The sequence below is a fragment of the Triticum aestivum genome, chromosome 3B (genome assembly GCF_018294505.1).
Source record: "Triticum aestivum cultivar Chinese Spring chromosome 3B, IWGSC CS RefSeq v2.1, whole genome shotgun sequence".
Taxonomy (NCBI): domain Eukaryota; kingdom Viridiplantae; phylum Streptophyta; class Magnoliopsida; order Poales; family Poaceae; genus Triticum; species Triticum aestivum.
The window spans coordinates 404338187-404353986 of NC_057801.1; the positions used below are offsets into that span (position 1 = coordinate 404338187).

The window sequence follows — 15800 nt, forward strand, 5'->3', positions numbered from 1 at the left end:
CTGCAGGGGTGCACCACATAACCCAACACGTTCGATCCCATTTGTCCAGACACACTTTCCTGGGTCATGCCCGACCTCGGAAGATCAACATGTCGCAGCCCCACCTAGGCACAACAGAGAGGTCAGCATGCCGGTCTAACTCCTATGCACACAGGGGTCTGGGCCCATCGCCCATTGCACACCTGCACGTTGCGAGGGCGGCCGGAAGCAGACCTAGCAACCTCCATTACAAAGGAAGTCACGTTACGCGGTCCAATCTGGCGCGCGTAGCTCCGTCGCTGACGTCACGAAGGCTTCGCTGATACCACGACGTCGAGTGCCCATATCTTTCCCGCGTAGTTGGTTAGTGCGTATAGGCCAGTGGCCAGACTCAGATCAAATACCAAGATCTCGTTAAGCATGTTATTATGAAGTAACCGTGGACGCCGACCAGGGCCAGGCCCACCTCTCGCCTAGGTGGTCTCAACCTGCCCTGTCGCTCCGCCACAAAGTAACAGTCGGGGGCCGTCGGGAACCCAGGCCCACCTCTACCGGGATGGAGCCACCTGTCCTTCCAGCCCCCACATCGGAATCACTTGCGGGTACTCAACGAGCTGACCCGACTTTAGTCATCATCTGCAGTATATGTATGTACAATATATACCCGTGATCACCTCCCGAGTGATCATGGCCCGATAGTATAGCATGGCAGACTAACAAGAATGTAGGGCCAGTAATGGTAAACTAGCATCCTGTACTAAGCATTTAGGATTGCAGGTAAGGTATCAACATATGTAGCAATAATGACAGGCTATGCAACAGAATAGGATTAATCGAAACAGTAACATGCTACACTACTCTAATGCAAGCAGTAGAAGGAAGAATAGGCGATATCTGGTGATCAAGAGGGGGGCTTGCCTGGTTGCTCTGGCAAGAAGGAGGGGTCGTCGTTGATGTACTCGATCACGGGGTATCGGCGGCGGTCTCAAGGTCTACCGGAAAGAAGTAACGGAGGGGGAACACAAATAAATAATAGAGAAATCAAAACAATACAAAGCGTAACATGGCAATATGCGGTGCTAGGTGTGCCCTAACGCGGTAGTAGGTGATACCGGCGAAGGGGGAAAACATCCGGGAAAATATCCCCGGTGTTTTGCGTTTTTGGACTGATGAACCGGAGGGGGAAAGTTGCGCGTTTGCTATGCTAGGAATGTGTGGTGGGTGAACGGGCTGCGTATCCGGATTCGTATCGTCGTTCTGAGCAACTTTCATGTACAAACTATTTTCAACCGAGCTATGGATTATTTTATATTAATTTTCTAAAGATTTTATTCAATTTATAAATTATTATTATTAATTTAATTCGAAAATAGTATAACTGCATCAGCATGACGTCAGCATGACATCACCAGTCAACAGAGGTGTTGACTGGGTCAAGCTGACGCGTGGGTCCCATATGTCATTGACTTGGATTAACTAAACATGGTGATTAGCTTAATTACATTGATTATGTTAACTAATTTTAATTAGCTTAGCTCTGCAGAATTAATTAACTTAATTAATTAATTAATTAATTATTTTATTAACTTCTTTTATTTAATAAAAATCATTCCAGGGGCATGGGCCCCACTGGTCATTGACCCAGAGGAGGCCTTAACGGGCGAGTGGGCAGACGGGTGTGGGCGCTGGGCGTCGGGCCCCGGGTTAACGGGCGAAACCCGGCTGGGCACCCGAGCGGGCGAAGGGGGGCGCGGCTTGGCATCGGTGCGGGGTTGCACGAGAGGGTCGTCGGCGGCCAGTGGGTGGCCGGGGTGCGGGGAGGCGGGGATGGCGACGACCCCGGCCGGCGCGGCTAGGCGCCGACGACGCGGACAGGCGGCTAAGGCGGCGGGGTGCAGGGACGGCGAGCAGCTGGGCTCGGCAGCGGTCATAGTAAGCAGCAGCTGATAAGTGCATTTCATATATATAATTTTGGCATACAAATTTACCATTTCTTGAGTTCTGGCCACCAATTCTTGCTATGTAATATAGAATAATTGAATGAAAATCACATAAAGGGACTGCTGACTAGTCACTTGTTTATTTTCCAGAAAAGTGCGACAAGGCATGAAATTCCTCTACTACAAATGATCCAGTGATGGGAGTCATGGGACCCGAGCGTGAAGGAATGAAGTAACCGAGGGGCGAAAGAAAGAGAGAAGGGACCTTCTTGTGAAGAAAGAAGAGAAGGAAGAGGGCTAATGTGTAAAGTTTGCAGATAAGGGAAGGGATCAAAATCCCTAGATCGCCTCCATTCCCCATTGGGCCTGGCAACACCTCTCCTTCCCTCGTCTCCTTCTCCCACCTCCGGCCGCCACCGCGGCCAGGCCAGCGTGGTGGCGCACCAAGCAGCCACCGCCGCCATCCATCCATCCATCTCCAGCACCACCTCTCTCCTTGCTGCACCCTTGCTGCCGTTCTTCCCCAACCTCTGCTGCTTCTCTCCTCCGATCTGAACTCTTGTGCTATTCCCTGTGATCCTTGCTGCTCCTCCTCCTTCTCAATCTCTGCTGCTTCTTCTCCAAGACCCCAAGCCGCTGCTCTCTTCTTCCCTCGCCTCAAACTGCTGCTGCTCTCTTCTTCCCTCGCCTCAAACTGCTCCTGCTCTCTTCTCCCCTGCGCCTCCACACTGCTGCTACTACTTTCCTTTGCTGCTGTCCCATCTCCCCATGCGCCTCTGCTTCTTCTTCTTCCCAAACCTTGCTGCTGCCGCTCTCTTCTCCTACGTCACTGCTGCTGCTCTTCTTTTCTTTCCCCTACTGCTGCCCTTCTTCTCCCTCAACCTCCTGCTGTTGCCTTCTCTCTCTCTAAAATTTTGGTAGTATTGCGAGATGTTTAAGACTTTGTAAGGTTCAGATTTGAAGAGTACTTGCAACCTGTTGTTTGCTCAATTTAGTATTTGTATAATATAGTGATTTGTTCAGTTTCAGACTTGTGTTTCTAGTGTTACATTGGTGATCTGTGAGCTGAACCGTGGCATGTGTCACTCAGTTTGTATGCTTGATAATTAGCTATATATATCCCCTGTCCAATTCTTTCTTAAGAACCTTGTTACATTGTGTAGTCTTTGTGTTAGCGCAAGTACGTGTGATATATATACATTTGTGTGTGTCTGTGATGTGATGCATTTTATGTTCTATCCTGCAACCTTGTTTCTTCTCCCTGTTAAATGTTAGATAGTTAGATATATGTTCTTGTCTTTTTAATTCCCTAGCTGTTTGATGTTTGCTTGTGTTAGCACTATATTCTTCGAGTAATATGGAAATTGCCAAAAAAGACTCCCTATGCTATTTTGCATTTTTTTTTTGACGATCATTGATAGTTTAGGTTTATTTTCTGTTTCCATCTCCCAATATAGTGTCACCTAGCTTTAGCCGAGCGTAGCCGCTGATCGCCTAGTCCCTGTGGAGAACACGACACTCGCAGTTTGGGCGTAAAAATCCCGCTGTACTTACACTTGATCATTTTGGCGCCGTTGCCGGGGACTAGCATCGAGCGACTGTGTGAAGCTATAGACTAGGCTTAGTATAATTTTTGTTTAAATTTCCAGTCAAATTTATTTCTGTTTTTCTTTTACCTTTTTACTTTTTGTTGCTTCGGCTTATTAGGGTACTAACCCTCTCACCAGTCTTTGATGTTTGTGAGCGTGTGTAGGGTATCTTACTATTTGTAGGCTCATTGACAGTTGCACTTGAACATATGGCTTTAGTACATGATCTTTGGTTGCCAAGTAGTTTGGACATGATAAGAGGGCCAATTTGGCCATCTATTGAGGCCAAAAATTTTGAGTTGAGGCCTGAACTTATTGCTCTTGTCTTGCAGAATCAGTTTAGAGGATTACCCAATGAAGACCCTCATGAGCACATTAGTAATGTTTTGGAGTATGCCAATACAGTCCAGTACCATGGCGTTTCCCAAGATGCTATCAAGTGTATGTTGTTCACATTCTCTCTCAAAGATGCTGCTAAGGACTGGTACTATTCTTTGCCATCAAGATCATACACTTGGGGTGATATTTCGCAAGCTTTCCTGCATAGATATTTTCCACTTTACAAGCAAGCTGCAATTCGTGACCAGATCCTTAGTTTTGTGCAAGATGGAAGTGAGAGCTTGTATGCAGCTTGGGATAGATATAAGTATTTGCTTAGAAAATGTCCTAATCATGGGCAAAAGGATTGGTTAGTGCTTCAGATATTCTATAGAGGGCTGACACATGCTTCAAGAGATCTTATTGATATGTCAGCTGGTGGAACAATCACGAACAAGACCGTTGAGGGTGCAGTTATTCTCATTGAGAGCATTGCCTTCCACCAAATGCAATGGGGTTATGAAAGGCCTAGTTGAAATCCGAAGGTTGCAAGTTGTGTGCAATCAGAAGCTGTGTGTTCCATAACTGAACAGAAATCATCCATGGTACCTAATATTCAAAACCAGCATGTTTCATTCCAGGGACAACAACATTTCAGAACTGAATTAGAGCCTCCATATAGAAACATTAATCTTACTTCAATTATCCTTGATAATGATTATGATATTTTCCAAGATGATGCAACCACTGTAGATCAGATGGATACCACAGTAGCAGATCCAATACCTCATGGTAATGAAACTGTTCAGAATGAGTCAAAGTTACAAGAAGAGGTTTATGAGGAACCTACTCTGATTGATGCTAAGTTGAGACAGCAAGATATGAAGAAATTCACTTGTGTTAGTCAGCTATCTGACTGGTGGAATTTAGTCGTGTCACCAATTGCCCACACTTGTGTTACAACTGTATCTAGACTATTTGTCAAGAAGAAATCATTAGCTCCACCAAATCATGCACATACAATTAAAGAGAGTATCTCAGAGAAGAATAGTGAAGATGAGATTCCAACTCCTGCACATACAATTAAGCAAGTCGGAGACAATCCAAGGAGAGAGATACAAGAGGTTGAGTCAAATTTAGAAGAGCTGATACTTCAATATCCTGAGAAGATCCCATGTGTTGCTGAGCTGCATGACTGGTGGAAGTCATCAGTGTCACTGTTGAAACTTAGCAATGATGGTGATGAGGAGAACATTGCTCAGAAAGACAGCGAGGTAGTGATCTCAGCACCCCTACCAGATCATGTTAGTGAATATTCACAGATGGGGACACTTCAGACACAATTAAGTGTTGCTGGTAGTAGCACCATAGAAGATCCAAAGGAAGAGAGACCTCAAATTGAAGATGTACTCGAAGCCAAGGCACATGATGATCCAGAGCTCGAACAACCAAGTAATCAAGTTGCAGACTCATCATCTACTACTCTTGAAGAAGCAAAGGAAGCTGCTGTAGATGAACTTGAAGAACCAGAAATTCATTTGCCTATTGTCACACAAGAGCGTGATGTAGTAGGTTTATGTAATCCTCTTGATGACATGAGTCCATATGAATTGTTTGCTACTACCTTGCATTGCATGATGCCATCTGTTAAAGTAGATTTGAAAACGTATTTGCTTGGATATGATCATATATACCTTGTTAGTGGCATTACTCACATTAGGGATGATCATAGTTACTTTCATCATGCTAGACCTATGCTTAATGAAACATATCATTCTCATACTAGTCTTGAGCTTAATGATAAATGCCATCCTCATGTTAGTGTTGACCTTGCTGATTTCTATCACCCTAAACATGTGCTTTATAGCTATGCTTATGTAATTGGACACTCGATTGATGACTTCGAGGGTATTATCCCTACCACTCGCATTGTCTCTTTTGTTGAGTGCCTTTTCAGGTTTTTGCTTCTGCACCGTTCACTTCATGCTGACCAGGTTTGAGGTGACATTCCTTGGGACCCTGGTGGACTTAGAGCACGGTGAAGAGGAGAAGCAATGGGCACACATATGGAAGAGAGAAGCTGGAGCAGGCATGAGGATTGAGAAGCAAAAGGAGAGGAGCTACAGTTGGTGAGATAATCGAGCGAGTGCTACATCAAAGCCCGGTGAGCTATTTCATGACCCATTTTGAAACCATCATACATTATACATGATGTAATCAACTGCTATTTGGGTCGCTTGAGCAATCTCTTAAATATCGTCCCACTGAATTTTACCTTTGACATAGGGTGATTGATGTGAATATGTGAACTGAGTGTTGAATGCCTTGTACACTAGTGATCTACACAATGCTTGCTTTGCTGAAAGTAGTGAAAGCTATTAGTTTGGAGTGCTTAAATCCCTAGTACATTAGAAAACTTAATCATTTTCTGCTTTTACCTCGATACACCTAGATCATTAAGTGTCAGATGTTGAGTTTGTGCCTAATGTGTTCCCATTGAGAGCAATCACCTAACCATTATGGATTAGCATGTTATGTTCCCTAGATCGGTAGCATGTGAACCAGACATGGAGAAGATCCGATTTTTGTGCTTATGCGTTGTTCATTTAAAAAAAGTATATCTTATAATAATTAATTATCTGATCTTACCTAACAGTAGCATGTCATGTTCCCTGGATCGGTGGCTTGTGAAATCTGGTTGGATCGGATAGGAGTTAATTATATTTAAAAAATGCTATAATTGTCGAACTAGGTGTATACCATGTTCTCGGGATTGGTGGTATGTTCCTTTAGGGAGGCAAACAAAAAAACTATATAATTGGTCGAGCCGGGTGTATACCATGTTCTCGGGATCGGTGGTATGTTCCTTTGGTGAGATCAATAAAATATTATCATTACTTCCTTCAAATTCAATAAATGGTTCAACCACAATGTTGTGTTCCTGGTAATAAGTGATCTGATCACAAGTTTAAGTTCTTTTTGTTCTCGGGGTCATGCTCTCTTTAGGAACCTTTTGGCACAATCATCATTTGAACTTGTTGATCCACTTTTATCATTGTAAACATTTAAAACGATCAAGTCTACTAGTATCCTATTGCTTTGAAGCACTCCTAACCATTAATTTTCACTAGCTAAGTCTGAAGCATGCCTTGTTTGGAGATCTATTTTACCAGGACATTCTTTACTCAGTTCACTGTTCAAATTCTTGCTCTTGTCATATGCCTTTGCTTGAGGACAAGCAAAGATTTGAGTGTGGGGGAACTTGTCGGTGTACTAGAGTAGGGGTATCCTAGTATCCCGAACTTGTGCACGGGCAGTTGCAGCGCCCCGCGGCAAGGCTTGCCAAATGACCACCGAGGCCCTCCATGGTTCCTTTGGAGCCATTCAAGAACAAAGTATTTAAGCTCAGGAGACAAGGCCCCGGCAAGAGGAGCTTGCCGGGAAGGCCAACCAAGGCATTTCAAGGAACTTGCTGCGACGCGCCGCGCGTCCCGGCAAGGCCCGGTGAGCGACAAGCTTCCGGACCCGGCAAGACAACAGCCGCGGCAGGCTACCACTATGTACCCACGCTCTAGCACATCCACCAACATGTCGCTCTGGGGGCCTTTCCAGGCGCGCATGGCGAGAGGCTGTGCAGCCAGCGGTGCGCGGTGGCATGCGAAGCTGACAAGACTGCCATCGTGGCGAGCGGTGGCGCCCATGACGGTCCCTTTTTATACTGTTTGGGCGACGCAGACGGGCATTTAATGCCTTTGTCCCCTGTCGTCAGGGTTAGGTAGGATGCACTGTGCAGGTGGTTGTACCAACCGCAACTTCTTTTCCATTTTTACCCTCGTCTGCGTTGCCACCTGTCGGTGACCCCTTTAACATATAGAAGGAGGCCCATGCGCAACGTAGAGGAGGTTCTAACCCAGAAAAGACACACGCTCGGTCTCGTTCGCAGCTAGAGTGTACTGTAGCATTCAGCGCTCCCGAGCAAGAACACAATACAATCAGACAAGCAGCAGTAGTATTATCTCTCCGGAGAGCTCCGAAGCTGGGTAAACTGCTCGTGTGCTTCGCCTCGACCCGCTCTTCGTGCGATCTCCGCCCCCAGCCGAACCGAAAGGGGCCCAGTCCGCCGGCCCCATAGGTGTTCGTGGATCAGTTTCCCCGACATCTTTGGCGCGCCAGGTAGGGGGCGTCGAGATTGCGTGAACCTGATCCGGCGTTCACACGAGCTAGATCTTCATTTTCTTCATCGACATGCCACCGAAGAAGAAGACTTCGGCGGCAGCTGCTCCGTCCACGTCACTTCCACCACCGCCGGAGCAAACGGGTGGTGGAGTAGACACCGGCGGAAGAACGGACGTCGACGAGGAAGCTCACGATGCTGCCAAGTCCAAGGACAAGGCTCCGCAGACCTCGGCGTCCGTACAAGTACCGCGCCCATCTCAGGAGGCGCAGGACCGATAGGGTCATGGTATTCGCAGTGCCATACGTTCGTTGGGACAAGATCGAGCTGGTGGATCTCGGGGTGCTCAAGACCAACATGCACGCCAACGTGCTGGCACAAGCGAGACACGGTCGCCTGGACGGGATACTGCTTCTTCTAACATAGTTAGAAGTCCGAGCATATCCCGCTCCTCGCACCGTTCGCCACTGCCGCCCACCACTCCAGCAGAAGCTTTGGCGCGAGCTCAGCTGCTCCTGGATTACCCTCCAGTGGAAGACAAGATCGACCAATGGAGGGCCACCATTCAGAGTCTCATCGGCTTCGCCAACGGCGACACTCCGCGGCAGCCAACTGCATCGCAGCCGCGGCAGGACTGCCAGGCGCGAGCCGGTGGTGACGAAACCGGTGGGGGTGCAACCACCATGCACTCTCCACCCCGAAGGCCAAGATCGCCGACTCGTCGGATCCACCTCGACAGCGACTCCACTGCGTCATCGGATCCACGAGCTCGTCGCGATCAGCGCCAAGGTCTTCATGAACGATAGCAAGAAGACGCTCGTACTCGCATCGAGCGCCGAAGAGAAGCGTGACGTCAATCCGACAAGCGCGCTGGGCCCTCTGTTGACATGCATGCGCCAGGGGAATCAGGCGACTTACCATATGCGGTAGGTTGCCCTGCGTTCACTCGTGAGCTACGGCAGGTCCAGTGGCCCAGCACGAAGAATTTTAAGCCAGATGTACCAGAGAAGTACGACGGCAAGACGCATCCGTCGGAGTTCCTCAGCATCTACACCATCGCGGTGCAAGCTGCTGGGGGGCGGGACGACAAGATCCTTGCCAACTACTTCCCGCTAGTGCTCAAGCCCAATGTCAGATCCTGGCTCATGCACTTGCCAGACAGCTCCATATCCTCCTGGGCTGACCTGTGCCATCAGTTTGTCGGCGCCTTTACAGGCGGCCACAAGCCCCATGGCCAAGAGAGCAACCTTCATCTGCTCGCCCAGAAGGAAGCAGAGCCCATGCGCAAGTACATTCAAAGATTCAGCCACGTACAGCACAATATCCCAGACGTCCACCCTGCCGCAGTGATCAGCGCGTTCCATCAGAACGTGCGAAACTTATACAGGATGCGAGAGGAGATGGCGATGTGCAAGATCAGAGACGTCAGTGAGCTATATGCCCTGGCCGACAAGTGTGCACGTGCTGAGGAAGGCAGGAAACTCCTCGGAGAGAACACAGGAGCAGGAGGATCTGATAGTGAGGAGACTTCCCCGGCAAGGAAGAACCGGCGGCGGAACAACAGGAAAAAGAAACGCAAATATGTGCTAGTTGTTGAGCAGTCCGGCAAGAAAGCCGAAGCTGGTAGCTCCGGCAAGGAGGTTGCCGCAGCTGTGGCGGTCGCCGACAAGCAGGACGGCACCAACAAGCAGTATTGCAAGATTCACCGCACCAAAGGCCATGACCTCCACAGCTGCAAGAAGGTCGAGCAGCTTGTTGAGCAGCAAAAGGCTGAATACGAGCGGCGCGATAAGGAGAAAGCCCAGGAAGGTGCTGGAGGAGCTGGCAAGAAACGTCCCGGCCGAGGAGGACGCCGCGGCAAGGCCAAGCAGCTACAAGGAGACAGACCTCCCCGCGGCCGCGACAAGGATGAAGATGACGACGACGATGAAGATATGGATGAAGATGGTACCGATGAGCAGGAGTTCCAGAAAGCCATAGAGGTCCTGTGCGTTGACGGTGGTGCTTCTCTGCATACTTCACACCGCCAGCTCAAGCAGTGGGTGCGGGAAGTCAATGCGGCAGAACCACCCGTCGAGTCACGCAAGCCTCTGAAATGGTCCAGCACGCCTATCATCTTTGATATTGAGGACCACCCTGATCGCATAACTGCGGTCAGGTGCTTGCCGATGTTGGTTTCACCAACTATCCGCAACCTCAAGGTCACTAAGATGCTAGTTGACGGCGGGGCCGGCTTGAACCTGATCTCCTCCGCGGTGCTCCAGAAACTCCAGATCCCTGATGGCGATCTCGAAGAGACCGACACATTCCAAGGAATCAATCCGGGAAGGAGCAAGCCGAAGGGAAAGATCACATTGCCAGTGACATTTGGCAGCGAGCTGAACTTCAGGACTGAGAGGGTCACTTTTGACGTTGCTGACTTTCCATTGCCTTACAATGGGATACTTGGCCGTCCAGCACTCGCCAAGTTCATGGCAGCCTCTCATTATGCATACAACGTACTGAAGATGCCAGGCCCGATAAGTGTCATCTCTGTCCCTGGCGACAAGAAGGATGCTCTTATCTGCACCGACAAGATCTACCGGGAAGCAGCAGCCGCAATAGATCGCAACTCACTTGCCGCTGAAGCTCCCGGGGGGAAGAAGAAGACCAAGTCCGGCAAGAGCTCTGATGCCACTCCGGCAAGTGCACCTCTTCGGAGTGCTGCACTACCGTCGGGGACGCACCATCGAGCTCCACCGGCAAGTGTAAGAAGACAATGGCAGCTCCACCAGAGACCAAGAAGGTGTCCGCCAAGGAGGACGGCACTGGTGGTACCTTCAGCATCAGTGCCACTCTCGACCCTAAATAGGAAAGCGCGCTCGTTGCTTTTCTGCGGGCGAACATCGACGTGTTTGCATGGCAACCGTCTGACATCCCTGGTGTTCCCAGGAAAGTAATCGAGCACCATCTTGCCGTCTGTCCTCATGCGCGGCCCGTCAAGCAGAAAGTCAGGAAACAGGCATTGGAGCGCCAAGAATTCATTGCAGAAGAGATCAAGAAATTGGAAGCAGCAGGCCTTGTTAGAGGAGTGCTCCATCCTACGTGGTTGGCCAATCCTGTAGTCGTGCATAAGGCAAACGGGAAATGGAGGCTTTGTATTGACTTTACCGATGTTAACAAAGCTTGTCCCAAAGACCCATTTCCCTTGCTGCGCATCGACCAGATTGTTGACTCCACGGCCGGATGTGACTTGCTTTCATTTCTTGATGCATACTCGGGATATCATCAGATCTTCATGGCAGAAGAGGATGAGGAGAAGACCGCATTCATTACCCCATGTGGCACATACTGTTTTGTACGGATGCCTTTCGGTTTGAAGAATGCTGGTTCAACATTTGCAAGGGTAGTCCATGACGCTTTTGAACCGCAAATGCACAGAAATGTGGAAGCCTACATGGATGACATAGTGGTCAAGAGTAAGGACAAAGCGACCCTAATTCAAGATTTAGACGAAACCTTTGCAAATCTGCGCAAGATCAACCTCAAGCTCAACCCCGAGAAGTGCCTGTTTGGGGTCCCCTCCGGCAAGCTTCTCGGATTCTTTGTGTCTCAACGCGGAATTGAGGCCAATCCCGACAAGATCAAGACCATTGAGCAGATTGAAGCACCAAAGCGCGTCAAGGATGTACGAAGACTTGCCGATTGTGTAGTTGCTCTCAGCAGGTTTATCTCTAGGTCTGCTAAGCGCGCCCTGCCATTTTTCAAAATTTTGAAAAAGGCAGGTCCAATGAAATGGACTCCGGAAGCGGAGGCTGCGCTGCAGGACTTGAAGAGATACCTGTCCTCCACTCCAACACTTGTCGCACCTAAGCCACAAGAGAAGTTGTTGTTATATATAGCGGCAACCAATCAAGTGGTTAGTGCTGCATTAGTAGCGGAGAGAGAGGCGGATGATGAGCCAGCAACCACGGCAGACACATCCAGCGACAAGCAGGGGACTTCACCGGCAAGCTCTGGTCCCGACAAGGATGGATTTGCGCAGAAGCATGAGAAGATGCAGAAGAGAATGGTGCAGCGCCCAGTTTACTTTGTCAGTTCCCTTCTGCAGGGGGCTAGGTCAAGGTACTCTGGTGTGCAGAAATTGCTTTTCGGCCTCCTCATGGCCTCGAGAAAGCTGCGCCATTACTTCCAAGCACATGAGATCACAGTTGTCACTCGCTTTCCGTTGAAGAGGATACTGCAAAATCCAGAAGCAACATGCAGGATTGTCGAGTGGGCACTAGAACTGTCAAGCTTTGGCCTCAAGTTTGAGAGCACTTCAACTATCCAAAGCAGAGCATTGGCAGAGTTCATAGCAGAGTGGACGCCAACACCAGATGAAGAAATTCCAGAGACGAGCATCCCCGTCAAGGAAGCAAGCAAAGAGTGGCTGATGTACTTTGATGGTGCCTTCTCACTGCAAGGTGCCGGTGCTGGCGTGCTACTTGTTGCACCCACCGGAGAGCATCTCAAGTACGTAGTCCAGATGCACTTTTCCAAAGAGCAAGCAACGAACAATACTGCAGAGTATGAAGGTTTGCTTGTCGGCCTCAGGATCACAGCAGACCTTGGGGTCAAGAAGCTCATTGTCAGGGGTGACTCACAGCTTGTCGTCCGCCAAGTGAACAAGAGTTATCAGAGTCCGTTAATGGAAGCTTATGTTGATGAAGTGAGAAAGCTAGAAGAGCATTTTGACGGCCTGCAGATGGAGCATGTTCCAAGAGCTCAGAACGACGTTGCTGATGGCCTGTCAAAGTGCGCCGCACTTAAGTTACCTGTGGAACCAGGGATCTTTGTGCTTAAGCTGACTCAACCATCCGTAACACAATCAACTGGACAGAGCAAGAAGAGGAAGTTGTTTTCTGGTGACTACTTTCCGGCAAAGCTTCCCGAAGCCGCCGCCAGGAAGTTCCTCAAGATCAACACCAAGAGTGCTGAGGAGCAGTCTGCTCCGGCAAGCCTTAGGGTTTGTTCCGTTGAAGTAGACGCTCCCGACAAGTTTTGCTCCGGCAAGCTTGCCGGGGAACATCAAGCTCCGGCAGAGCCACAAGTTCTTACCGTAGAAGCGGATGTTCCCGCAGCAGCAGATGTGCCTTTAGTCCTTGTTGTCGAGCCACAAGCTCCAGCATGGGCACAGCAGACTGTCCATTTCCTTCAGATAGGAGAACTTCCCGAAGAGCAAGAAGAAGCGGAAAGAGTAGCCCGGCAGTCAAGTATGTACCAGTTTGTCGACAACACACTATACAGAAGAAGATTCAACGGTGTGAAATTGAAGTGTATTCACCGGGAAGACGGACAAAAGCTGTTGGCGGAGATACATGGAGGCATATGTGGTCACCACATTGGCGCAAGAGCACTTGCCGGCAAAGCGTTCCGGCAAGGTTTCTTCTGGCCGACAGCCCTCCAGGATGCAACTGCACAAGTAACCAAGTGTGAAGCGTGCCAGTTCCATTCCAAGCAGATACACCAGCCAGCTCAAGCTCTCTAGACGATCCCTTTATCCTGGCCATTTTCGGTCTGGGGGCTCGATATCCTCGGCCCCTTCCCCCGAGCTGTCGGGGGCTTTGAGTACTTGTATGTTGCAATCGACAAGTTCGCAAAGTGGCCAGAAGTGGAACCAGTGAGGAAGGTGACAGCACAGTCAGCAGTTAAGTTCTTCAGGTCGATTGTTTGCCGTTTCGGGATCCCTAACAGGATCATCACCGACAACGGCACGCAATTTACGAGCCGCACCTTCATGCAGTACGTCCAAGATCTTGACGCCAAGGTCTGCTTCGCTTCTGTTGCTCATCCGAGAAGCAACGGTCAAGCGGAGAGGGAAAATGCTGAAGTGCTGCGCGGGCTCAAGACCAGAACTTTCGATAGGCTGCACAAGTGCGGAAGGAACTGGATTGAGGAGCTGCCGGTGGTTCTTTGGTCGACCAGGACGACGCCAAATCGAGCCACTGGCCAGACACCTTTCGCTCTAGTCTATGGAGCAGAGGCAGTTCTCCCCACGGAACTCGTATACGGGTCACCTCGAGTGCTCGCTTATGATGAGCTTGAGCAAGAGCAGCTGCGACAAGATGACGCGCTGCTCCTTGAGGAGGACCGTCTTCAGGCTGCTGTACGAGCTGCTCGATACCAGCAAGCTTTGCGCCGCTACCATAGCCGCAAAGTTAAAGCCAGAAGTTTCGAGGAAGGCGACCTTGTTCTTCGGCGCGTTCAGTCTGCCAAGAATTCCAACAAGTTGACGCCGAAGTGGGAAGGCCCTTATCGGGTGAAACGAGTCATTAGGCCTGGCGCTGTCCGCCTTGAGACCGAAGATGGCGTACCGGTGAGCAACTCCTGGAACATTAAGCATCTTCGTAAGTTTTACCCGTAGGGCGCGGTTGCCGAAACCCGTTCCGGCAACCACCTTTTGTACAAGTCTTGCCGATGTTGCATGTAATCCTTTGTACAAAGCCGGGCGCAGATCCCGTGCATAAGTAAAGCTCATATGCTCTGCACATCTTGTCAATTTCATGCTTTTTACTTTATATTTGCATGCGTTATCTGACACTTTGTGCAGCACCTACACCCGGTAAGCAATAACGAGCCATAAGGCTCCATGCCTTTATTTTCTCTTCTTTTTTTTCTCAAAAAGGAAAGGAAGATTCCCTCGCACACAAGTTTGCCAGGGGGAATGAAGAAGATAATGGTGTGGACCAGGCATCGTTCAAGGAAGTTTCGCCGTATCGGGAAGCAAACGACAGAAAAGCTAAGTTGCTAAAATTTGAGCAATCAGTTTTAAATTTTTAAGTTATCTTCCTCGAACGACCGAACTTTGTATGGAAAATCTGTGCGCGGAGGAACCAACTCGTAGCTAGTTGCGCCCTTACTTTGTTTCGAGTCTGCTCAACAATTTAAGTGAGCTGCGACTGGTTGTGACAAGGTTTCTTGTCGGAAGCAGCACCACCAGCAGGCTGCTGACGTCCCGCACTCAGCGCTCGCGGCCCAGGTGCCTGCACCGACAAATTCCCTAAAAGCGTAGGGTAAAAATATACAAAGGAAGGAGTCAAGTAAAAGGAATAACATAGCAAATCTCTACCCAAAATAGAGTTATATTACAAGATAGCTTGTCGCGGCTCTAATAGATGTTCTCGTAACATGACCAGCAGCGACAAAGAGAAAGAGAAAACGGGCGGCCTAATCTACGCGATCGCCCTCAACCCTCTTGATCTCGCTCACCTTGTCCACAATGGGTGTGACAAGGGCCTTGAGCGCATCCAGATCAGCATCCGGCGACAAGGATTTGAGGACGTTGGTGAGGTTGAGGCCTGGATTGCGGAAGGCCACCTTCACCAGCACCTTCTGAAGAACCCCCGCGCAGATCTTGCGCGACTCGTCGGCCAGCTGCTTTGGGATCTTCTCCCGGAGTCGCTGGAGGGCCGTCGCCACGCCCTTGAAGAACAGGCTGAGCTTGGCGCTGGGTTGGAGGTGCTCGTCGGAGGAGTACCCGAGCTCCTCCATCCCCAGCTGCGCCAGCTCCTCGTCGATGGCGGCGGCAATATTCACCAGACCCTCAGTCCAGTGCTCCACAGTCTACCTGAAGGCGTCGTGGGCGGCAGCAGCATTCGCCAGCATCGCCTCGTCGGCCTTGGTCTTCTCCGACAAGGCCACCTCCCGCTCCCTGGCGCCGTCCAGCGTCTGAGTCAAAGTAGCCAACTTCAACTCAAGATCCGCATTGGAGTCCTTGGCGGCGCTAAGCTCCTTGCTCCTCTCTGCGAGGAGACCTTGCAGCTCACCATGAGCGGCAGC

At 49.7% G+C, this 15800-nt stretch overlaps 1 protein-coding gene across 1 annotated transcript; it reads left to right on the forward strand.

Moving 5' to 3' along the window:
- Positions 1-2379: 2379 nt before the first annotated feature.
- Positions 2380-5851, forward strand: LOC123070076 (uncharacterized). Its single transcript, XM_044493092.1, has 2 exons — positions 2380-2863; positions 3841-5851. The coding sequence occupies exon 2, from the start codon at positions 4429-4431 to the stop codon at positions 5824-5826; it is 1398 nt and encodes a 465-aa protein (XP_044349027.1). The 5' UTR covers positions 2380-2863; positions 3841-4428; the 3' UTR covers positions 5827-5851.
- The last annotated feature ends 9949 nt before the right edge of the window (positions 5852-15800 follow it).